This window comes from Solea senegalensis, linkage group LG5 (genome assembly GCF_019176455.1).
Source record: "Solea senegalensis isolate Sse05_10M linkage group LG5, IFAPA_SoseM_1, whole genome shotgun sequence".
Lineage (NCBI taxonomy): Eukaryota > Metazoa > Chordata > Actinopteri > Pleuronectiformes > Soleidae > Solea > Solea senegalensis.
The window spans coordinates 14,722,414-14,748,170 of record NC_058025.1 but is presented as its reverse complement, the minus strand read 5'-3'; the positions used below and the strand labels follow the sequence as shown (position 1 = coordinate 14,748,170).

The 25,757-nt window shown below is 41.8% G+C and overlaps 1 protein-coding gene across 1 annotated transcript; it reads right to left on the bottom strand.

The window, feature by feature from the left end:
- Positions 1 to 1,439: 1,439 nt before the first annotated feature.
- adamts12 (ADAM metallopeptidase with thrombospondin type 1 motif, 12) lies at positions 1,440 to 23,907 on the bottom strand. The gene is made up of 24 exons (XM_044026475.1): positions 23,599 to 23,907; positions 22,324 to 22,685; positions 17,373 to 17,550; positions 16,989 to 17,200; positions 16,781 to 16,864; positions 14,951 to 15,075; positions 14,671 to 14,820; positions 13,609 to 13,752; positions 12,370 to 12,514; positions 12,189 to 12,281; positions 11,933 to 12,078; positions 11,674 to 11,843; positions 10,831 to 10,964; positions 10,565 to 10,685; positions 9,457 to 9,701; positions 9,188 to 9,329; positions 8,980 to 9,106; positions 7,665 to 7,875; positions 6,462 to 7,595; positions 5,526 to 5,678; positions 5,202 to 5,375; positions 4,115 to 4,261; positions 3,863 to 4,016; positions 1,440 to 2,629 (listed from the first exon to the last, which is right to left on the bottom strand). The coding sequence occupies exons 1-24, from the start codon at positions 23,726 to 23,728 to the stop codon at positions 2,514 to 2,516; spliced, it is 4,797 nt and encodes a 1,598-aa protein (XP_043882410.1). The 5' UTR covers positions 23,729 to 23,907; the 3' UTR covers positions 1,440 to 2,513.
- Between the last annotated feature and the right edge of the window lie 1,850 nt (positions 23,908 to 25,757).

Sequence of the window (25,757 nt, the reverse complement as noted above, 5' to 3'; positions counted from 1 at the left end):
TGATCACATGGCCAACATACTCTCCAATAAACCTGACCTAAATCCGCATGTCTTCGGACTGTCGGGAGGAAGATAGGGTACGGAAAGGAAAAAACAACTCTACACAGAAAAGCCGTGGTAGAACCAGGATGTGAACAGAGAGTAAATAAAAACAATAATGTAAAAGGGTCCAAAAAAAAAAGCAAGCTTTAATACATATTTTTAAACACTCCTCCAGTGTGTTGTCACTTCCCTGCCTCCAGTCATGTTCTAACCCATATTGTAACATGACCTCAAAACTTTGGAGGCAACATGTATTTGCTACTGTTGTTACTGTGCAAAGAACATCTGGAAAAAATAAAAATTATGAAGTAAACATCCTACTGTCCAAAACCACTTCTGTTTGGCGTTACAACACTTGAACTCTCTTGCACGAGCTGTTAAGAACAATTTTATGGCTACGTTTGCCCTTTTAAAGGAAGAATCCGTGCCTCGTGATAAAAACTGTACACGTTGATCTGTAACAGGTAATTCACACTTTAAGATGACATTATTTTCTCTTACGATTACTGAAAAACACGAGATGGTTTATGTTTTAAAAGTAAATCTTTCTGGTGTAAAAGGGAATGGCCGAAGGAATGTATTAATAAATGTAGTTATGGATCTGGATTGAGAATTGCAGACATCTGCAGTCTCTGAATGCTTTCTTCAGTGTTACATAATTTAAAGCGTCTCGTCTTTGCATCATCAAAGATTATTAAGAGTAGAAATACATCCATACATAGCCAAGACATTGTAAACAATAAATCGAGCCATTAAAATACTCACTGCCAAGAGGTTCAAGCCAGAATGTGTTCTGATATTGTCAGGCATTTCCTTATTGATCCTTTTATTTCCGTTCGAGCCACAATTGTGCAACTCTGCAAATGAAGCAACACAGAATGACATAACAGAAATGTGGTTATGCAATACAACTGCTGTTGATGATGTTTGCTCTGTCATGATAACACACACACACACACACACACACAGTGTTTTAGGACTCAATGCTCCACACTGACCCAGGGTTGTATTACTCCTTCCATTACTGCTGACTAACTCTTGGTCCGGGCTTGAATGACAGCATCAGGGTGTGTGAAGCCGGGCCACGTCCGTCCGTGTCAAGTTATCTGGCAACAGAGAAGCCTGGGAAATCTGGGCCAGCTGAACTTGATTCCTGAAACGGAGCTCGGTGCTACTGATTCTGGTGTTACACATCCAGCAGCATCTGGCACTCTGAGGCGAGAATGACCTTGTTAACATGAAAGGTCAAAAAGCAGACTGCCATGATTCAAAGAAGCACCGGATGAAACTGTGGACATGAGGTGTTAATACTGTTATTTACACTGTGGAAAATTCAAACAGTGCCACAGCTGTGCGTGTTAATGGAAACAGGGAAAAATGCATGGATGGATGGATGGTCAAGATGGGAAAAGAACATTTTATTTAAGCAGTTTTATCACAAATATCTTCTGTCAAAACATATAACGATGGAGACATGAAAGAGACAAAATGAGTCGCAGTGATGTACCAGATCATGACAACGGTAACACCTGTACAACATCACAAAAAAAACAAAACACAGTGGCCATCTTTAGAGGGACCTGAGAGGGATGACCTGCAACACCTCTTTCTCACTGGTCAGTCTCACATCAGAGGACGAGCACCACAGGCTCAGCTGGACAATGGTGCAGGTTCTGCAGCTTATGCAGATTATCTTTCGACACTTTAAAAAAACAAAACTGACTGAAATAGGAATGTGTACCGGAATAATGTAAACACGCAGCACCAGCTCTGAGGACGAAACAACAACAACACGAGCAGAAACGGCTAAATATGTGAGCAAAAAGAACAACATAGATGATCAACAATTTAATAAAGCATAAATCACGACAAAATCTTTATTTACATTCTGTTTGCACCAGTTCACTTTGAACTAAAAATAGGACTTTTTTTATGTGTGTATCATTTGCACCTTGTTTATAAGACAGATTTGCACCATAAATCATAGGATTTTTTATTTTTTTATTTTGTATATTGCATATTGTACCTGTGTTGTAATCTAATCTCTTTAGCTTTAGTTGTGTGACTATTTTTCTAAATTATTTTTCATAAAAAAAAATCAAGTATGTTTTTATTTAATTATTGTACTTGCCTGCTAAGAAATTCACAATTTAAAAAAAATAACAATAATAATAAAAAACATTTTAACTGTGATTTACCTGCATCCTGCATTTCTGCTCACTGCACCACAGCTTGATGCACATTTGATTGGGATAAGTTACTCAAATGTACAAAACATAAAAATAATAAAATCCTAGTTGACCCATGTTTGTTTGTGCTTGTTGCAGTGTTGTTGTGTGTTGGACGTTGGTTGAGAAGACGATGTCTCTGGATGGTTCCGTACAGTTTCATGCAGTAACAACTGTTACTGTAGCTGGCATGTGTCCATTATAATATTTGTGCTTAGCATAAATGTGTGTAGGTAACACTGGCTACGGCCCACAGGTGACACAACACTGTCTGTGGACCGACCTGAAAGAACAGCGGCCCAGTAGCTTGAGCTTGTCACAGAAGCGGGAGGACATGGTGTTCTTCTTGCAAGCTGGACCTGCGCGAGAAGGAACATCGGTCAAATGTTACGACTCAATAAAATACAGACCAAGGCCCCCACGCAGCCCTCGTGCTAACATTTGTCCAGCGTGATCCTGCAGCCTTAAGTACGACTGTTCACACCCGGCATCCTGGATGTGCTTCCTGTGACCACATGTGATCAAATCTGACTTGAACCACGCTATATTCAAACACACACTCATGTTAAGTCTGTGCACAAGAAACAAAAAAGTGTGTTTATAATGAGCCTGACTGCACAGATGTGTCTGTGTTTGTGTGTGTGTGCGTTTTTGCATCAACGTCTAAGTCTGCATGAGTGACATAGATAGATTGATAGAGTGATAGCAGAGGATGGATTGCATTCATGCATGCTCAGGAATGTGAGCTACACATGCGTCTGCAAACCACCCCTGAATGTGATTTGTGTGATCAGATCAAAGGACACATTTAGGACAGATTGGGAGTGTTTAGATCTGAAGCTGCGATCACATCACTCAGGAAAGATGTTAATACCAGGTCTGAATCAGGCCAATATGTAGACCTATTTATAACCACACACTTTGGCACAAAAATTGCAGTGACACATCTGTGTTAGTGTGTGTGTGTGTGTGTGTCTATTTAAATGCCTTGTGTCTTTTTGGGCATTTTCTTGGCGTTAGGTCAGTTGGCTTGGTTAGTTAGGGATTATTAGTTAGGCAATGCTTTATTTAGGCTGTCCAATGAATTCATGTTCATCCATCTTCTAGTGCTTAATCCTCCACATGAGGGTCGCGGGCGGCACTGGTGCCAATCTCGGCTGACTATCGCAGGGACACGTAGAGATAAATCCATCTCTAGCGCGCACACTCGCGGTCAATTTGCCTAATCCCCAAAGCTGCATGTAACAAAAGGAAAATAAATAGATAATCAAGTAAATAAATAACTTTTAAGCTATGGGAAAAGCCAGTTTGAACAGGTGGGTCTTGATCAGTGAAGTCAGTGTTCCTGATGTTAACGCAGCGTCATATGAAGAAACCTGTGCACAAACCTGTGTGTGTGTACCTGGTATTCCATATGTTGTGGGGACCTAAATCTGTTTCCACAGTCACATAATGGGGACTTGTCTTCTTGTCTTCCTTATGACTACATTGTAAGGTGAAGACTTTCTAATGTCTACTGAAGTGATAGAAACCAGAGCGTGTGTGTGTGTGTGTGTGAGCCAGACCAGAGCGTTTGAGTGCTGCGTACAAACCTGTGTTGGTCTTGCATTCCTGAATATTGCACTTCCTGAGTGTTTCTGGTTTGGATTTCTTCTCGCACAGGTTGTTTGGCGTCACAGCCAAATCCCGGTCATTCACACAGTCGACCTGACGCTGCTGCTGACCCCCACCACAGCTCACGGAGCACTTCAGAGTCACAAATCAACACGGAATAAACAAACAAACACACAAACAAACAGAAAAGCTTCAAAGCATGAAGAGACTCTCAATCACAGGTGACCGACCTCCTCCCAGTCCCGAGCGTTCCACTGAGTGCAGGGCTTTAGAATGCACGGTTCTGTGGTGTTCGGCCTCAGTGTGTTGCTACATCGATGAGGCTCGGGACAGTGAACCAGACGCTCCTTGATGCCTTTGCCACAGCTGCTGGAGCACTGAGGAAAACACAGGGATTTAAGGCGAGTGTCTGTTTCGTGCAGTGATTGAAATCGAAATCAATTTTCGCGACATCTGTTTTGCTGTTAACTTGTCTGACGTAGACGATGTCTCACGACATTCATCTGAGTGTCCTCAGTGTGCAGAACCAATTATATGCAACTAGTTCATAGTTCATGTCTGAAAATGGCCAGAGGAGGAAAAATGTACAAGATGAAACACAAAACAAATTCAGGAATAATAATTTGAAAGTCTCAATATTCTAAGAATAAATGAGTCATATTAGACAAATTAAGTTTTATTTATCATTTGAAGAAAAATATAGATGAAACCATATAGTTCATATTTGATGAAATCATATTTATTACAGTGCAGCTGTACAGTGTGGCAAACTATCTTTGTCAAACTATTTGCTTTGTTTTTAATTTTTTTCACCAATTTGCCTTGAAATAATTTTTAAAAACATATCACATAACATTAAACAAGACATAACATTAAATGAGACATTCAATTTAATGTTTTTATTGCTTTTATTGTACCACGTTTATTTGTATTGTTCTTATACATTTTTTACAGTATTTTATTGTTTGTTTTAGGTCTTTTAGGGAGTATGTTTCTATATTTTATATGTATATATTAGTTTCACTTTAAGATGAGTTGAGTCTCTATTGTTTCATAGAGGCTTTCATTTATCTGCCTGCTATGTCTCTTTATGTTTGGATCTTTCTACGCTAATAAAAGGTTAAATTAGACAATTAAGTAACATATTTTTCAACTTTAGTTTCCCAACATTACTAACAAGTTGCTAGAAATGTCAAACCGCTGCATGTATAACAAAACGTGGACAAAGAAAAACTAAAGCATCTCCACAGTCCAGTGCATGATGCACAAGGTTTGTATGAATGTGCACATGTACACGAGGTGTAAAAATCCTCTTACCGGTTTCCAGGGCGACACACTCCAGGTCATACAGGGCTTGTGGGGACAGGTCAACGAGCTGATGGGTTTGCTGGACACAGCCTGACAGTGGAAAGGTCTGAGGGGACGTTTAGTCTGAGAATCAACGCACTGGACGTCACGGTACCTCCTCCCCGCCGCCACGCAGTCTGGACACTGTGGACCGCGATGATCACGATGCAATAAACTGACATTGACAACACACACCTACGTATTTTCATCATCCGGAGGAGTAAGACGGACCTATTTAACTTCAAAAAATAATGGAGTGTAATTACTGGATTCAGTAATATAACATTTTCTCACTTTGCTCCAGCTGCCACTTTGCCAGATGGCACAGGGCTGCAGCTGACATGTGCGTGCGGGTTCAGGTCTCTTCGTGTTGGCACAGTCCTCATCGTTCCCAGAGCTGCACATGACCATGCGCCACACTGCGCCAATCCCACATGTTGTTGAACACTGGGGAGGGATGAGAATGTCCCTGTTAAAACTCTATGTATATGCAAGGCAATGCTATTATGTATGTATTATGTATGAGTAAGTGTTTTATGAATCCCCCAAAAACAACAACATAGCTTTGATGGGACTGCACCTGTGCTTTTACAAGTTTCAGCCTGATAGAAGCAAATCTTGTGACATCACTGATGAACCTCCTAACTATGAAGTGGACTATGGACGTAACCATGACTATACAAGTGTTGAATACTCTCCTTTTTGGTGTATTTGGGGATGACGTTGTAGAATTTAAATGATTTTCCCAACATCTACATTTTCAATCATGGGAGTGTGTCAGTTTTCAGTTGCCTTACAGTTAGAATATGCCTGAAGGTTAAACCATCCTAAAAATCATTGTCTGCCTTATAAAATGTTTGGGATTAATGTCAAAGGCTGAAAGTTAAAGGGCAGCTTTTTTTTCTTCAATGACTGAGTTTTTTTGCGCAGCAGAATTCACTTCTCTTTGTTTTCAGTAATTTTCCAATCAGTGTGAAGCCGTCTCACTTTACTTCTGTCAAGAGACAAAACAAATAACTTCTTGTATGAAGCACGGGAACAGACACAAGACCACTGCTTTACTGAGAAACACAGAGAGAGAGTCATGCGGATCTGATGAGCTTCATTAGCACCGTGTCCAATAATCTGACAATGGTTTGACATTGATTTATATTTAAAGGTTACACCCAACACTTTTAAGAGGGTAAAACATGCAAATGTACTGGTATGAAATAAAATATCTGTACCCACCTCACTCCAGTTCCCCACAACCCAGTACAGGTCCATGTTGACCGGCTCTCTGGCCATCAGGTTGCTTTGGTCACCGGTGGAGCTACTCCTGGGTCTTTGTGGTTGCTGTTTTTGGTTCTTAGGGAAACCTTTGGACCGCGGAGAAGCCTTTTTACCGGGAGAGGTAGGACTATTTTTCTTCGGCGTCACGGCAGGTTTCTTCACTTTAATGATCTTTACTGTAGACTGGGGCGATTTCTCTGTGGTGAAGAGTTTCCTCGCTGTTGTGGAGGGAGCTCGTGTTGTGCGGAGGCCACTTCTCTGTGAGACTGAGTGGTTCTTGGTCGTGGGAGTGGCGTGGGGAGCCCGGTGTGTCCACAGGGTGTGTGTACTGGTGTTTGCATTGGTTAAATGGGGAGTGGTTTTTACCCATGTTTCAGTGCGGGTGTGTGGGGTGGGGTAGGTTGTTGTGGTGTGTTTTCTGGTTGTGTGCATGGAAGTTGGACTTGTTTGTACAGTGGTTGACTTGAGGACATTTCTGAATGGTGTCGCTGTGGTAAAAACATCCAGGTCAATAATCCCTTCTTCCTCAGTTGTCCTCTCATCAACGACATAATCATTTCCCGGAGTGTACATCACCACATTTGGTGTGCTTCCCTCCTCTCCTTCAATGATTTCCTTTTGCACACCAGTTTCTTTCCTGTCCTTTTTAACGGGACTGGATGTAGAAGGGAGAACCCTCCCTCTCTTATCCCCCTTTTTCCTCATTATAACATTAAACTCATACTCATCTGCGTCAACGATGTCAGACGTTGTGGTTTCAGGGGTTGAAAGGGACGTGGTGGTGGGGACGAAAGCCGTCGTACTTTGTTTGGTTGTTTTATTCGTTACAGGTGTAGTAGTCGTGGGTGCAACTGTAGTCGTGAGAGCTGAGGTAGGTGAACCAGGAGGCTGGGTAGGGTGGCTCTTTGGTGGGAAGGGGTGGCGGTATTTCGGCGGAGGCCCAGGTCGCCTACGGAGGCCCGAGTTAGGGCAGGTCTGCAGGGCACACAGCGATCTGGACCGAGGCTTGGTCGAGAGATCGCAGGTCTTTATGGGAGCGATGGCACACGTGACCGTACGTGAGCGAACTCCTCCTCCACATGTAACAGGACACTGCAAAGAAACAAATTGCCCTGAGGAGGTGAAAGGAGGAGAAAATCAAAAACATTAAGAAAGCCTTACCTCTTGCCAGCTCCCGACCGCCCAGTCCTGTCCGCAGGGAACATCTCTGTTGCACGGCACCACAGGTTTGGGTTTGAGGAGATGCTTGCACTCCACAGGGTGAAGCACCCTCTCCTCTGCAGAGACCGTACGCACACAGAGAACTGTTCGCTTTCTCACACCATCTGATCCACAGGTGGCTGTGCACTGCTGCCAACCCCCAACCCACCACCTGAGGGAGAGAGAAAAGAGTCAGAGAGAGATGGAGATAATTAACTATTTAAAAAAAAAAAACATAATGGGAAGCACTTGGTAAGTTGTTATCTTGTTGAAACCATTAGCAATACGACGTAGGTTTTCATTCATTGAAAGAAAGGACAAATTTGAACATGAAATGTTTTAAAACCTATTTAGTTTTGTGCAAGCGTTTTTTATATTGGTAATCAGGATTGAATCAGATTATAGGCAAGATTTTAGAGCAACTACACACGTTTTAAAAGGTTATTTGAAGCTATTTTACAGACAAAGTAAAAAAAACAAACAAAAAAAAACAAAACAGAGATTTCATACCAGGCCATAAAAATAAAAACATTACAGATTGAAAATGTTTTATTGGCTTATTCTCCCTTAGACTCCCATAATGAAACTCAGGAGTAGTGCGAGAGAACACACGCCTGTCACAAACCACTCCTGTGTGAGTGTAGCATTTCCTGTTTTATTTTGATATATCTTACCTCTTATATACAGTATATATCCTATATCTCTTTACTTCAAGCCTATTACCCATCTGCCCTTTATTTTGGGAGTTACAGTACATTGAGAGCGATATGCTTCTTGGGGCTGTTACTCATCACTACGTTTAGATTATTAACCGTGAGATGTTATAATATACAACACACTTTTGTTTAAAATTTCATTCACATAGTAGGAATACAAATTACTACATAAAAAAATTATAATCGGATGTATCGCTGCAATGGGCAAATAAAGATAATGTGGCATCTACACTTATACAGTCTATACAGTATCTATGGTCTATATTGTTATTTTTCATGTGTTTCCATTGATCTCTGAGATTTATTCCCTGGTTTATGAATCTTTGCCTGCTCCTCCCCTGCTTTGTCCGCCTTGATCAGACGGCCTCACCATGTAGGAGCTTTCTGATGCTCAGGAAAGACTCACCTGCTTCCTGTGAGTGTTTCCTGTCTCTGTACCCATCTCTTATGACTCTAGACTCAGATATTGAAAAGATTTCTCAGAAAAGAATGGTTGTGTAACCACAATACAGTGGGGGACAAACAGAATATCAGTTAAAGGGACATTTGATTGTAACGACCTTGCAGGGCAATCCATAGTCTTGCATTTTCTGTGTCTATCTTCAGGGCGACCTTCGGGGTCACACAGAAATTCATCCACGACGCCCACATCCATCTCAAAGCATCGCACAGGCTGGTACTGCTCACCTACAACAGACAGCATGTCAGGACTACGGCAAACATAGAGTATCGAATAAGGCGTTTTTGTAGTTCTACACCAACACCAACCTAGGCCACAAGTGGTGCTGCAGTCAGTCCATGCCCCGTGTCTCCATCTGTAAATGGGTTCGATGATCTCATTTCCTGTCTCTTTAGTCTTCTTAATGATGTACTCGTACTTTAAACCCGGGTTATTCTCCTGAAACAGCAACTGGACAATCACAAAAAGTAGATTATACACTGGTGTTACATATTTACACATCTTCTTATAATTCGTTTCCAGTATCTGGCAGCAAACCCTTGAGACCTATTTGACATTTTAGTGCGTGGGCCTATACCTGGAGCATGACTGCTTTCTTGGTGGGTCCGGGAGCTGTGAGATTCTCCATATTTCCACTGCGCTCGTAGTAGAATGTTGTCCCTCCGGCCTCGTACTCCCCATTCCACTGTATGATGAAGTTGCCGTTGAGGAAATACTCCTCAGAAGCCGCACTCCTCAGAGCCAGGAAGTTACCTGCCTCCTCCACTTCCTTTACCAGGATGTCCCGTGCCCCCTCAGGTATCACACCCACGTCCATGTACCCTGGGAGAGTCAGAGTCACAGCGAGGTAATGAATGGGCCACCATGGCTGCTGCCACGCTCTTTCTCTGATCTTTAATAGAGGGTGGGCTCAGTCTGTGGGGGTGCCTGGCATGTGTGTTTGTGTGTGCATATTCAGTGTGGGGGGCACTGTCCTGTCTGTTTTTTTACTGTGTGTGGATGTGGGGTACTGGATGGGGAGTAAGAAAGCCGGCTATGAGTCGGTCTCTGGCGTTTAATGATGTTTGTGGGAAGGTGTGTGAGTTTCAGTGTTTGTGCAAAGAAGGGGAGGTGTGCTCATGGTGTGTCTTTTGAAGTCTTACACATCTGGACTGGTTATCTGGAAAAGATGCTGTGTGGGGCAAACACACACACAGAAAGAGAGAGGGGAGTTTTATTGTTTTAGAGCCTCTCTATTAATCTGTCTTCATGGTATGCTGATTCTGAGGGTGAGTTATGCTTTTCCAGGCGAGAGTAAAAACAGCCAAGAACGTGTGTATCTTGACAAATGCAAACATGGCTCTGCAGACACACACACACACACACATAGACACATAGACATTAAACCGGCCAAGTGCAGCAGGACAAACAGCTGCACAGTGTGGACAAGAAAGCTGCCATGACAACAAGAAAACAACACAATGGCGTAATGTTAATGACCTGTCCTGAAACGACTTGAAGTCTGCCGACATAAATTGAAATTTTTTTTCTTTCTCACACGGCTTTAGTTAGAACATCAAAGTGCGCTCTCATTAATAGGTAGTCTGTTTTGTGTTACTACATCTTTTATAATTGTATGATTTCTTATAACCAGATAATTGAATTCTGTTTTCCAGCTGCTCAAACGTCCTTCGGGTCGAACTCACCAAAGCCCTCCGCTTGATCGAATGTCTTGTGCACCGTCTCACAGCTCGTGCCGTCACCGAGGCAAACTCCGCAGCGATCCTCCACTGCGTTTGAGTCGATGCCGTAGTCGCAGCCCAGCTCCTACAGACCAAAACATAGACACACACACGCACACGAATAAATAAATGAAAACGTTCTAAGTTTTGCACAGAAAACCTCCTCCCTCTCTTATAACTATCCTGCACCACCCTCCAGCCTCTTTTAGTCTCTTACCCAGCCACAATACCTTGCACACTCCATTGACGCAGAGGTTTCTCGACTTGTTGTTCATGAAGCACGGTGTTCCGTCAGTCACTGTGTCGAGCATCTTCTCGGAGAAGTACTCGCTGGCGGGGCGACAGTGCAGCTCACAGGGATTTACTAAAGATAATAGTAAAAAAAAAAACTTTCATGAATGATGAGTGAGAGTTGATTGCTTATGTCTAATGTGAGCTAAATGTTTTTTAAATCTCCACCATTCATTTATTTAATTAATTCATTAATTAATTAATTAATTAATTTTGGGCCAGAATATGATATGTTTGAGAAGAAGACTACAGAATTGCAGCAGTCATCACTCTGACTGCAGAAGTGATGTGTCATCATCGTCACTGATGCCTTTCTGGTGCAAGTGCTGCCCCCTGTTGGGTAACCCATACAACTGCTTCTATTTTGCTTATGGGTCTACAAGTGTGTTTGTCTGTCTGCAGGACATGATTATACAACACGTGTATTAGACCACCACCCAAAGTCACAGCTGTCTGCAATGATTAATACACCAGTCTGTGGAAGATCTTTAACTGAAATTATGTTTTTAATGCTACAATATAACTAGCAGTGTTATCCATGAATTTCCAAATGTAAAAAATAGTAACGCACATTATTATTTCTTGATTAAGATGTCAAATTATAGTTCTTTACTTGCATTCCTGAACAAGAAAAACATTAGTTTTAGTGCTTGAATGTGATGTTTGATTAATTTCTGACGAAGACCAGTGAGTTGGCACAAGTTTGGATATAAAAAGGTGAATTCAGTTTGTTATTTGCCAATAAATAACAACACATTATATTTGAGGCTTGAGTCACTTACAAGGGTTAGACACGGGAATCCACTGGTAGAGCTCGTTTTGGTAGGCAACGGTGTCAAACTCACTGCACTGCATCTCCCGGAAGGTGGGTTTATTATTCTGGCAGGGTTTCGTGTTACAAGTGCGATACCGCTTCCTCTCCCCAGTGCAGTACTTTCCGCCAAATTCTGGTCTGGGGGAAAAAACATCGGTAAAGTTTTGCTTCAGTGTGTGTCATTTGTGAAAAGACGATGTCAGACACATCTCGGAAACACATCTTACTTGGGGTTGTTACATTCCCTGTCTGCTGACTGAACGCCTGTGCCACAGGTCTTGGAGCAGTGAGACCACGTGCTCCACTGTCCCCAGCCTCCATTCACAGTCTCTGGGAGTTTACCCACAATCACGCACTCTCCTGAGATACACCACTGACAGAGAAAGTACATTCACTCAAACAACACATTTAACACTAAACACGCATATCATAGCATTAGTGCTAAACATGTCCTTCCTCGGACAAACAAAACTAACTGTTTACCTTCTCTGGTCCACAGCGCGTGCCGTCTATAGGTGAGTCCAGTTTGGAGCGACAGGAGCCGTTTACTGAACACCAAAGAATCTGGCAAACGTTCTGAGGGAAAGATATACACCAGAAACAATAAATAACATTGTTTTTTAAAATATAACTCATGGCTGATGCTTATTTCCTCAATACTCACATCAACCTCAGGGCAGAAGGTAGCATTTGGCCCATACTGGAGCTGGCACTGGTGGTGTGTGGTGTAGCGGACCCCAAGGCGAGCCAGTGGGGTGGTTAGATCCCTCTTGGAAGGACGATCATCAAGACAGAACCCCCAGCCACGACTAAAAAAAATCAAATAGACAAGGCAGCGGGGAGGAGTTTGATGGATTGTAAACTCTGTGTTCTCTTTGACAAAATGTTGGGGGAAAAAAAAAAAGTACAAAAATTGATGTCATGTCAAAACATGAAAAGTGAACATGTTTGGTTTGGTGGATGCACTTCTTGCAGTCTTCAGAACAGAAGGAAAAAAAAACAACTTCTAATTGAAAAACATGCCGATTCACAGGTCAGCGTTCCACAAACATGAGCTCTGACCTCTGACTTTGTGGAGGAGGAGGATAAACTGTTGTCAGAAAGGAATTCTTGGATTTATCACTGAAACAGTTTTCAAAAGAAAGTAACGACAGTCAATGCAAAAATGAGTGAATGCAGCCTCATTTTCTATAATCGATTGTGCCGGTTCAGTATATGAACCAAAGTTCTTTTAAAACCTTTGCCCATCATAGTTTTGTACACATCTATCCTCCCTCAATCCATCCATCTTCTACTGCTTTATCCTCCACATAAGGGTCATAGGAGGCTCTATGCCTGACCTATTTATTTTAATTCAATTCAATTTCAATGTATTATTATTATTATGTATAGCCACCAAATCACAACATACATTATCTCAAGGCACTGTACATCGTACACAATGAGCAAAGCACTAGCACTTTTAACAGGAAGAAGTCTCTGAGAGAACCAGACTCAGAGATGTGCGATGTCCGACCGGTTAGGGTGAAAGGAAAAGTGGGGGACAGAGGAGAGGTGGGGAAGAGAAAAGGGGGAGGAGAGAAAGGACAAGAGGAAGGTGAGGTAGAGACAGAAGAGAGAGCAGAAATACCACAATTGAATCAAGTTAAATCAGTTTATATGTTTATATATATATATATATATATATATATATATATATATATATATATATATATATATTATATATATATATCATTATAGCATATTTTATCTACTTTATCTGCACAGTGTGGAATTTCTTTTGTAATACATTCACAACCCCAGCAATATACATGGAAAAAAAGAAACAGTTCTAAAGGCGCGTGAACCATGTGATCACTATGGTCATGAATGACCTCAGAATATTCTATGAATTCAACCTTACTCGAGGAAGCGTGTGATGTATTCTTTGGAGCAGGAAGACCAAGTGAGAGGCGAGCTGTCGTACATCAGCTGTCTGGACATGATGAATGGGTGCCTCCCTTCCAGCTCACAGTCGTTGCCCTGACCATCGTGGTGGATTCCAAAACTGCATTGACACACAAATTAGAAAACGAGAATTAACATCATTATTATTATTATTGTTGTTGAATATAGACGATAACAATAGATGGTCTTCATGCTTTAAGTAAGTAAGTGCAGTGGAAATCAGTCATATCATTTTCCTAATCAACTTAATCCTTAGAACACAGAACATTTACTCTGTTGTTTTTTTCGTTCCTATGTTAAAACGTACAGTACAGTATATACAGAGGCTTTAAGAATGTGCAATATAGAGTGTCTTGTATGCTGTTTTTTAAGAAACATATAAGCAATGTAATGTTTTTTTTTCATTTTTTCACCAACTTTATAAACACACCTGAAATCTGGAAAGATGTCACAGTTCAAAGTTAATTTAGCTCGTTTTTATCAACAAAAATAAAATAAAAAACAGTCGATTTTGTGACCTGCACAATTTTCTACTACTCTGTGCCCCATGAGCACTAAGGGTTCAAAACGTGTTCAATAGCTCCGACAGCGATCACTGTTTCAGAGTGTTTGCTCAGTGAGGTCAACGATAGATTCAGCTCAAGTCACATGGGTCCAATACGCATAAAAGATGAATTCACTGGCAGCATAGACTTTAGACTTAGTCATTATAGTCTATTATACTGTAATGAATGTAACTGCTCTGCGTCTTAAAATCTTTGACATTTACACCACACAATAACTCAGATAACATTCTCCTTTCATGTCTGGTTACAAGAAACCTGCTATTATTTGCATTCAAGGGTTCACCGACAGGTCAACGCACTAAAGTTAGCAAATTTAATAATGTAATAGTATATTCCCCCGATTATCCCAGAAAGCTGTCTTTGTCACATGGCCCATTGTTATAATTGACAGTCTTTCACAGTTGCAATTCACACATGCCCATAAGCACACACACACACACACACACACAGACCTGTGGCCCATTTCGTGAGCGACAGTGAAGGCGACAGGTAGCCCTGAGTCCTCGTTGATATTGCAGCTGCGGTGTGGCTGACACATTCCAGAGAGGTGAGACAGACCCAGGGTCTCACAGGGCTGGTTCATACCAGCACAGATGTCTTTCCTTAGGGAAAGGGGAAACACAAATACAGATTAAGCAGTAGTTACGTACATCGCATTTTAACGAGGGGAAGGTATCGCGGCACATAATATATCAGACCTACAGTGCGCGCACTTGTGTGCGTTTGACTTGCCTGGTGATAAGCACGGCCACGTCATGGTGAGCTGGGTGCGTGTCGCTCTGAGGATTGAGGTTTTTCTGCCAAGCACAGAAACTGGCCAAAGTGCTGTCTGCGTGGTGAGCAATCTTCAAGCCTTTCTGCAACAACAAAAATGGATATTAATGACTTGCATTGTGTCATGTCGGGGTCTCTCCATCCAAGCAATAACAAAAGACCTAGTTTGCAAAGTTGGATGATGTTGGGAAACTGTGTGGGATCATGGGAGTCCTGTTGTTAGGTTTGGCTCTAATGTACGTTTGCACTTGTGGACATTTATAGGAAGTTACAACACAGACGGGTAAAGTGGATGAAGTCATTTTTGACGAAAATGAAATACAGATTTCTATTGATTTGTTTGAGTGTACGTACATTTTTGCTTATGTGCGTACACTTTTTTGACATTCTAATGTTACATATCATAAATTTCACATTGAAACTTTTGTTCACTGTTCGTTATAGAGTCGTAAGACTCATAATCTTTGCATTGAGATGATTTGCAAAAGCAGGGGTTCACTTTCAGTCACTTTCTTTTGACATGGTGGGTGACAGAGTAGCACATGTTTTGACTTGTAACAAGCACAGGTAGAACAGGTTTGGTTTATGAAGGCTCAGTTCAATCAAGACATTACAATCCACAAGACCAGGGGCCGAAGACAAGCTGAGCTAAATGGAATGCAGTGATTATGAGCGTTTCCAATTACATCTGTGCTTTTCCTATGATGACATGCCAAAAGGTCTGCTTCATTCCATTGAAATAAAAAACGATGAATGTTAACATAAGTTAGATCTTGTGTTGCTCGTAGTCCAGTCATTGCTTCCTTGTTACAGTATATTTCACTTCCCTCATTTACAGCTTGCACATTTCGAGCAGCTGACTTCAAATCCACATCTGAGGTGGCTTCAACTTTAAGGCTTCTGTCAGTGAAACACCTCAAGGAGAATGTGTGTTATCAGCTATCAGGGATTTTTGGTCTCTCGTGGCGTTCCTCGGCTCATTTTTTGCTTTTCCATTAGCAATAGTACCTGGTGCTGCTTTTAGTGCCTGCTCTGGTGAGGTTCCAAGCGAGCTGAGCCGATTCTAAAGCGTCCTGTCAACAGACTGCCGGCTACTAATTGGTCAGAGCAGTCATGAGCGCGACGGTCAACACAAGGATCAAACCGAACAATGCCGAACTGTAGAGCAGTTAAAAAGACTCCTGAAAGCATGCTTTAATATCCAGCATTTAGCAAGGAAATGTCTAAAATCTCAATATTTGTATTGAGATACAAATATAATTTTCATGCAGCTGTGGTATGACGACTCTGCCCACGTTGCGGAGGTACTTTGGAGTAATGGAAAATGACGTGCCTAATACCAAACCATGTAGAGCCGAGTCGAGCTAGAACTCAGACATTAGTACTTTTCAAATATCCCACAACTCTTCAATCCACTCAGAAACCACAAAGACGCGTTCACGGTCAGCACATGAGGTTTGGTTTAACAGTGAATAATTGCAAAATAAATGTGGATAAATGCCAACAGCAGCAACGGACATGAAGTTAGCCAAAGGGAGCCAGGAGACGGCATTGCATATAGCAGCTTTAAGTTGAACGGTCAGTGTTAAGGGCTGAAAGCTCCACCCCTCACAACTTAAGGTATATTAAATGGCTGTGCATGCAGTTCTTTATTGGCGGAACATGAATCTCTACAACTACATTTGTAATTGTATTTCTGTATTTCTCTGGTGTGTGAAGGTCACCGTAATGCAAAAATGACACTACTTCATCACATGCCGTTAAAGACTTCTTTCAGTTAAGAGTTACCTCTTCTCCCTGTAACAAAATGAGACGGACCAAGATGACATGGATGGCATTTCCAATACTGGCATCATGAAAGATTCCTGCCACCTGTGGGCACAAAGAAAAGATATAATAAAAGTTATAATAAAGAACATACAGTATATATGTATATATATATATATATTTATATATGTAACATATATAAAAGGAGTCGTCAAATCTAACTCCTCACCATGTTCATGATGGTGAAGATGTAGGACTCCACATTGTCACTGCCGTGATATTCGATGAGTTTGGAATCGGCCACCACCATGGTCTCCACCCAGCGCTCTCTGCTGACCGAGCGCTGTGAGCGAGACCGAGCCTCGTCCTCCCCCCTCTGCTGCTGCTCCCTCTCCCATTCCTCCCTGTCTCTCTCCACCTGGACAGAGGCACTTGGAGCATCTACAGCATTGATAATGGAAGACAGCACTCTGCGTTCACTTGTGGTTTATCCCCTTTTCACACAGGCGCAGCCAGGGGGGGGAAAAAAGCTCACTTGTGTACAGTTGCATCAACACCTGCAGGATCATACACACACACACACACACATAGACACACTAGTTCAGATACACACCTTGAACTCCACATGGACTGGGTGTTTCTTTGGACTCAAGACTGCGTTTTTTTCTGTGATTGTCTGCAGTAACTCTTGGATAGATGATGTGGGGCTCGGGAGTCCCAGCGGGATCATCGGGAGACTTTTGCACAGGTTCAATAAAATATTGTCCCTCTGGCAGGGAGAAGAAGCCTCTCTGAAGAACACAAAAATCAAATACATGAATAATATGCAGTGACACATACACATATCGATTGGCCTCCAACTCAATCAGAGGCTCAATTTGCAAGATTTAAAAGGTTCTTTCTTTGTGATATCGCACAATCTCACCATGACTAAAGCAGTCATGTGACGTCTATGCATGCAGCTACAAATCACCAGAGATTGTAGCACGTTTTATAATTGCCACTCTTTGAAGAAAAGTAAGTAAACTTTCCCTAAAGCGTGCTGAAAATGTCATCCCTTTTGTCCATGTGGGTGCAATCCACCATTAGTCAACAGATCTGAAAATGAACCTTTCTCCTTCCCCGAGGCACATTCTCTGTCTGCGGCAGAAGCAGCAGCAGCAATACAAAGACTTTCTCCTAAGTATGCCAGTGCGTGTTCTTACAGGTGCAGGCTATTCACTTACTGATTGAGGTCTGCTAGTGAACACACATAGACAGGTTTGTAGAAACAAATATTCTACATCTACATGGAAACATGCACGCATACAGACACAGGAAAGAGGTCAGGGCTCTGTCTTTTCTTTGTAAGAATACACACTGTATTAAAAATATTCATCCTCCAGCTCAAAGTGTGTAAGTCCTCATTGTTGAGGTGATTATATATAATATGTGTGTGTCTGTCAAACTGAGTTGAAACAAGTCCAGACTGGGGATGAACACTTCCCTCTCCTTAAACTTACTTGCAAAAAGAGAGAATGATGGATATAAATCTTTCACAGGGCAGAGAGAGAAAGGAATCTTCATTCTTCAACACATGAATAACTGTATCCTGGAGATGACAGTTAAAAAAAAGCATGCTTATATATACATATTGTGTCAAACAAGGGCAGTATGACGAGTGTTGCCTTGGTGATTCTTTATTTCCTTCAAGTGTGTGTGGATCAAAAGGCAGATGTGGAAAAACTAGGCCATGCAGTGCGTTACAGTTGTGTCCAGTGTGGTTACAAGGGTCTACCCTGCTATTCCCTGCAGTTACACACTGCTCTGCTTTCTGGGAAATCCTGACAAAGTTTTACATGTGTTTTTTGGACAGACTCCTCATTCCTCCGTTCAGGGAGTTTAGAGAGTGCAAATTTCACGGTAACATTACCCTTTTAAAGACTATATAACGGCACCTGTTACAAAGACTCTTGTAAAATACTGCAGTGTCTGCAAACTGGATTTGCTTTGCAGGATTAGGCAAAGCTGCTGCACCCTGTTCATGCAAACCTTTACTACTGCAATTGCCTTTGCAAACATTCACACGTACAAAGTTCTATTGTTTTTTGGGTTTTTTTTTTTGTCCAAACACACGATTAAATTAGATAACGAGGAAAGAAATCTCCAGTGCATGGCCCTCAGCCAGAGGTCCCAGAGCTGTGGTGGACTCATCCAGAAAGCATGCAAGCTGATATGTGTGCAGTCAGCTGGGGGAGTCTCCCACAGGCCCTGCTCACAAAACACACAGCTGATTTCACTGCTGCTCTGCATGTCCTCCTCGACACATACACGCGTGTTTGTGCAGCATTCATAGTGAGGACACTCATAGACATATAACCCCGTACCCTAACCAATGCCATTAACATAACCCTAACCTAAACCTTATTCAAAGTCTTAACCCTCAAAAAGACCTTTTAAGGAGTGACAGAACATGAGGACCAGCCAAAATGTTCTCACTTTCCAAAAATGTCCTCCTGATGGTTTCTATGTGTTTTGTCCTCACACAGACACCCATACAAGAACACAGAGAGAGAGGGAGAGAGCATTTGACAGATTTAATATCTTATACGGTTATGCTTAAAGTTTGTTTTTTTGCATTTGGATCATCGTCGTTCTGTGCAACATAAGGCATGAATGCAGTTTTTGGCTATGTGTCCTCCTATAAGTTTTCCCGGAGAGCTTAACTTCTAAATGAGTCCCAGCAGAGACAAGCAGGTGGTGGAGTGCAGATCGACCAGGAAGGAATGCTGCAGAGAGGCCCATCCAAACATGCACAGCAGCATGATGTGTATGATCTGTGCACCAAATGCAGTCTCGCTGTGCAGCGCGCGGTGTGCAGCATGTGGGGCTTTGCATGAGCAGTTATGATTATGGCGTTACTTGCTATCCTTAAATTACCACGCACAATTGCCGTGCGATGTCCGCGCGCAACAAAGACAACTTGCATGAACACCAACTAGTTTCCCAATTGAATAAAACTAAGTGATTGTTTTGGCACCGCAGCTTTTGCTCTAAATCCTGAGGGCTCAGCCAGCTGCAACAGTCTCAGTCTAGAGTTCATGTCGCACCTTTGCCACCTCTCCTCTGGCACCTCCTTTCCTCCTCCTCATCTCCATTAATCCCCCCCCTCCTGTGACCTATAGAGGAAGTGTGTTTGGGTGTGAGGTGCCGGTGCCAGAGGAGGTTACCATAACACAGGTCTCTGTTCTAAATTCATTGGCCATGTGGAACTGTTTTACTTTTGCTTCCTGCTTCTGTGGGATTTGTAGTGCTGGCCAAACTGGGTTTGGAATAAAGTCTCTGCTATTACAGCAGTGATTAGTGGGAGAGAGGCAGAGGTGGGGGCGGTGGTTGGTACTCACTACTGCAATATGATTAATCACAAACAGTTTTCCATGATACTCACATTTTTCCTCAGTCAACTGTTTTCTACATGATTGCTGCTTCACTGCACTTCGCTGCACTTCGCTCAGTGTTGTGTTGTGTTGTGTTTTATTTCACAGGATCATTCTGCCTTAAAGCTACTTTGTTCCACAGAGGTCAAAGATATAATAGTTTTCCATCTACAAAGTGAGACGAAACATGCATTTAAGTGAGGAAAATACCAGTATAATAGGTTTGAACCTGCATGTTCATGCTCTGTATCATGCCTTGGGGATTATGAAAGACGGCACTGACAAAGCGTTGCTTGATTTGGAGGTTTTCCCACAGAAAGAGGAAAAATTAGTGACAGCAGCCTCCACCCAGTTGCCCTGTAAAGGGTAACCTGGATATAGTTAAGTCATAGTGTTGCACTTAAGATAACTATAGTATTTCCCACTGTTGAGATCTCTTTCTTTGGAGAAATGTGACTATTTTCACAGCCAGAGGCAGGGTTTTGATAGAAGAGGCTCATTCTGTGACAATTAACTGGACTGTATTTTTGACAAATTACTTATTTTAAGTAATTTAGAGGTTTTCAAATAAGAAGCTGTTGTTTTCCATTTGTTACATTATGTTCAAAGTTATGGTTTGGTTAGGACTGATTACATTATCATGAGATTCATGTTTCATGTTAGTTTCACACCAGTTTAGGATTTTACCACACCCACCAAACTTGGGCTGCACAATAATCATTGTACGTCTCCATAAATGCTTGACATATCATTTTCTGTTTGTCAATTTCTTAATACTTTTGGTTGTGTTCTACACAAACTTAAATTATGGTCAAGCTGCATCTCGATCTACTTCCAGAAGGTGAATAACCTCCACAACAGCTGACAGTGTTTCACTCCCAACATCTGTCTGGCTGAGTCTCAATGTTTAGTGGTTTTAGCTGCTATAAATCTCAGGGCAGAGAATCTGTGTAATAGATCACAGTGGTTTCCCTGGTGTGTTCAAAAGAAGGGTTACATTCAGGATTGTTGGAGAAATCAAACGTCTCAGTGCAGCGGGTTGTAGATAAATCGACTTTTGAATGACACAAGGATCGGGTGAGGGTACGTAAGTGGGTCGCATATAAATCACAGCGGTGCAAGGATTTCTGTCACTTTAGTCTGGTTGAGTCAGACGTAGCAAATGAATTATATTTACAGGATGTGACAGGGAGAGGCAGAGCAACCCACACAAACATCGCAGAGAGGCAGGAGGCAAGATCATGCAGGACAGGCATTCCTGCTGGGACACAATCAAACACGAACACCGAAGCATTCTTCAGGACTAAGACTGACACGTCCCATCATTTCACAGGCTCAACACTGCTCCTTTTCCACACCCTCTTCCTATTACGAATCTGAAAAAACCTGTTCTTAATGATTATTATTTGGTGTGTGACGGCTTTAAATTTGACAGGTACTTAAACACGTTGCCGCGTTTTCCGTATTATATGTCTTAAAATAACAACAAGAAGAAAACCGTCTTGTGCTGAGCTGATAACTCATCTTTATTTGATTTTCAGCTGTCTTTTTTCATCTAAATTTCAACGATGAGGAAGGTTTTTCAAAGAGCAAAGCCATTTTTCCCAGGTCTCCATCTGTTAAACTTTATTGCTCCAGTCGATAAAACAGTGCCAGAATCACTTACTGAAGCTCCACAGCATATAGAACAAAGTATCGCTGCATGCGCTGCACACAAGTGTGGGAATTTATGCAAAGCAGACGGATATGTGTATGGATGAGTGAGCGGTGGAAGTAAGGAGGAAAATAACCTGGAAGAAAAAGAATTGAAAAGAAAGGGGGATCTCATGGATGGCTGAAAAGCAGCAGTGATCAGTAAGTGGCTCTGCAGCACAGTTGGTCTGCAAATAGTGTCAGGAAGTGGTGGAAGCGCAAGCGAACAGTCGGGGCACTGTCTGATGTAAGGGTTTGCTGAACAGCTTGAACCAGATAGCAGCTACTCTGGACAGACGTCCTCTCTCTTCTGTGTATTAAAAACCCTTCCTGTTAAAAGTCACACAGGGATGTGGTCCCCAATGTAGATTTAAGTGGACTAAAAGGCTCAATCTGTTGAATGAAACCGAGGTTAACGCTGACTCCTTTAGCTTGTTGTGTAGTAACATAACTTACCAGTCCTTTACAGGTGCTAATGGCAGCAGTTCCTCGCACATCAGAGGTTTCCACGGTGCCATGGAGGTGGCAGGAATTCCCCCCCGAGCGCCGATGCTCTGTCCTGTCGGCGCTGCCGTTCCTCCTCTCCAGGATGTAGTCATTTGAAACCAGGTTGTCGTTTGTTGTCAGATTGAACATTAAAACTCGACCCTCGTAGTTGACCCTGTAGTAAACCTGTCCCTCAGGTGAAAAGGGTTGCAGGTCACGCCTGACTCGTCCACCCTGGAAGTGGTGAGCCAGTGAGTGGGAGATGAACTCTCCATGTGCATCAGTTTTCTCTGGGTAAATGTGCACAGCTGACGCTGACTGCACCAACTGACCTGCAGAAGGAAGAACGGCACAATAAAGCAGATTAATGACATTGAAATGCAGTGGGGTTGAACGACTTGGGGAATATATCCAGTTGCTGTGTTAGTGCATTTGCAATTGTGACGTAAATTGCGCTTCAAATAGTGACGTACTTCTTGTAATTCTAGGTTTAGTGTGAGAGATTTAAACTGTGGTGGATCATACCATCTGACGTCATCAAACTTCTCTTTCCCACAAGTATGAGTCACATACAGCAGCATGTGTGTTGCTTCAAACTGTGCTTTCATTTTGAAACAGATGAATTGTTAATCCCTAACTAAGGCAGCAAGTGATGATCATTTTCACTGTCGACTCATCTTTTGATTTTTTTTTGGATTAAACGATTAGCTGTTTCCCAAACCTCAAATAAACCGAAGATATTCAGTTTTTCCCCACAAATGTAATCGATAACAAACAGACAGAACAGCAGATCTGTTCTCCTTATATAGCAGATACTATTAAAGTATTGGATGACTAAAATAGAGCATAACAATTGTGAAATTATAAAAGAGAACAGAAAAAAATATATAGCAGATTGACAGAACAAGACATTTGAGAACATCTTCAGTTCCAGCTTTGAGGAAACACTGTTGAACATTCTCTGACATTTTATGGACCAAACAAGTACTACTCGACCAATCGAGAAAACAATCGACAGATTAATCAAATATGAAAATAATCGTTGCAATTATCAATAGTTGGCAATCAATTCACCAATCGCAGCTAATTAACTGATTAATACTCGATGGGTTTATGCATTAGATTATGGATGCATATTGAAGTTGCTCTTTGCAGCTCCAATATGCATCCAACCATACAAATGTTTTCAGCCATGCATTAAAGGATGCAGACATGCCCAGAAACGCAGCTTGTGTCTGCACTAACCTTGCTCTGTGGAGAAGGAGAAGAGTCTGCTGCTGCTGCCAGAGTCAGGGAGCTCTTCCTGGCCGGATGCCAGGAGGAAAACAAAGTGCAGTAGCAGAGAAAGAACCGGACACTCCTGCGAGCATCGCATATTTCACGTAACCAAACTCAAGGCGCAGGGAAAGAGTCCTGGGCAGTGGAGGAGTTCCCGCGACCACTTGGATCGTGCGCTGCGCTGTGTCATGACATGAACACGCTCACAAGTCCCGGCTTAGTAAGGGCAACATGCACAGAGATAGACTGACTGAGAGACCATGGTTTGGAGAGGGAGAAAGCTCCGGCTCACAGAAGAGGAGGAGGAGGAGGAGGAGGAGGGGGAGTGTTCTTTAAGCCACTGGCTACTTTCTTCACAGGAGTGAGGGGGAGAAGAGGAGAGGAAGGAGAAGCTTCATTCATTTGATCTGCTTTATGTTCAGACTTGTCACTGCATGCCTGCAAATAGAGTGGGTTGTTTAATTGAAATTGACTATATTCTGATACTTTTCAAATAAACCCACTGTGCTCTATGCAAGAGGAGCACAACTTTGCAAACTTCACCGTTCTTGACACAGAATATTGGAGTTAGTATAGTTTTTTTTCTGTGTCTGTTTATTTTAGACCTCTTCATTTTCTTTGTGTATGTGATTTTCCTCTTCCTCCCGGTAGCCCCCGGTACCGGGAGCAAAAAACTCACTGTGACAATGGCACATTTACCTTTGATCAATATTGACATGCTGCAAACCCACATGAAGCTCAGTACCTCGGTTAAAAGCTCATAAAAAACATGTCTATGTTCACAAAACACAGACTAAACGCCAGGTAATCTAACCAACACTAGCCGAAAACACCATAACAGCGTAAACATTTCAAAGCAGCACCGGAGAATCAGCGTTGTCATGTTGAAAACTGCACGACAGAAGACTTCACAGATTACAACGGTACCATTTATATAACTCTACGACCTCATCGATCCAGCCACAAAATAAGAGCAAAACAACAACTCACTTTCAAGTGATACAACCAGAAATGTTGTCTTACCTTTGTTGTTGAGCAAAACAAGATGTTTTCACCGGAACAAACCGCTTCTAATGGCGAATTAGACTTCCCAGCATGCTTTGGGGGCCTCTTCCTGGTCTGATTGGTCATTCCAGATCCACAGCCTGATCCTATTGGTTTTGATGATTAAAGCGAGCCGGAGATATGGCCCTGAACAGGCTGAAGCTCCTGAGAAAAATGCCCCAAATATATAGATTTTTTTAATCATTTTTTATTTTTTTAGTTCAAAACAAGTTTTTATTAGACCAATAGTGACATGTAAATAAAATAAAATTAATTGGGTTTATTATTATTAATAATAATATTATTAATAATAATGTTTTTCATATAGTTTCATAAATAGTGCCAAACTAGTCTCGCCTAGGCATCTCTTCACTAGGTAGATAAGATAAAAAAACAACAACAGTTGTGCCTTACAAGAACTACCACACCCTCACATTGAAGGTTAAATAGTGCATTATTAGCAAGTGTTTTACTACACATCTGGAATGTCTCATGTAGATGGATGAAGATGTAACACTTTTATTTAGACATGGATTGTTTCATCATATTGAAAACATTATTCTTTTGGTATGTTACTGTGGCAGAGAGCCAATCTTTCTTTGAAAAGGCACTGGGTTATGGTCCGGACAGCTCTATATGTGTATTAGTTTCCCACAATGACTCTATCCTTTGTCATTCCCATTTGACATTTTTAGTCTAGGTGTCAGGTAGTCTGTACCACAGAGACCGGGTTTTATCATTCCTTTTGTGCAGGTCACTAAACTGCCTGGAGGTTTATGGTTTATTACTTCAGTCATAGTGGTTCCATGAATGCATCTTTTTAAGCAGCTGGCTTAAAAGACAAAGTGACAAAGGTAATTTGTCATTATATGACCCCAGAAAAACTTCAGAAAAATAATGATAAAATATGATATAACCAATGATCCGTTTTCTTTTTCTTTTCAGTTTTTAACATATTTTGTCATCAGCAAAACATATACTTTGTCTTTAACAGGGTCTGTATGTAAAAGATTGATCTCCAAGAAAAATCTGTCAAGACATGAGAGTAAATGAATGTGGAACACAGTAGAAATTTAAAATGT

Bases quoted from the DNA above. Each gene is read 5' to 3' on its own strand.
- adamts12 (XM_044026475.1), bottom strand. From the start codon at position 23,728: ATGCGATGCTCGCAGGAGTGTCCGGTTCTTTCTCTGCTACTGCACTTT. The intron at 17,201-17,372 runs GTGTGTATCTGA...TCAATGCTGTAG, and splicing joins CAGTCCATGTGGAGTTCAAG to ATGCTCCAAGTGCCTCTGTC. The intron at 2,630-3,862 runs GTTTGTACGCAG...CTTCTCGCGCAG, and splicing joins GGAATGCAAGACCAACACAG to GTCCAGCTTGCAAGAAGAAC.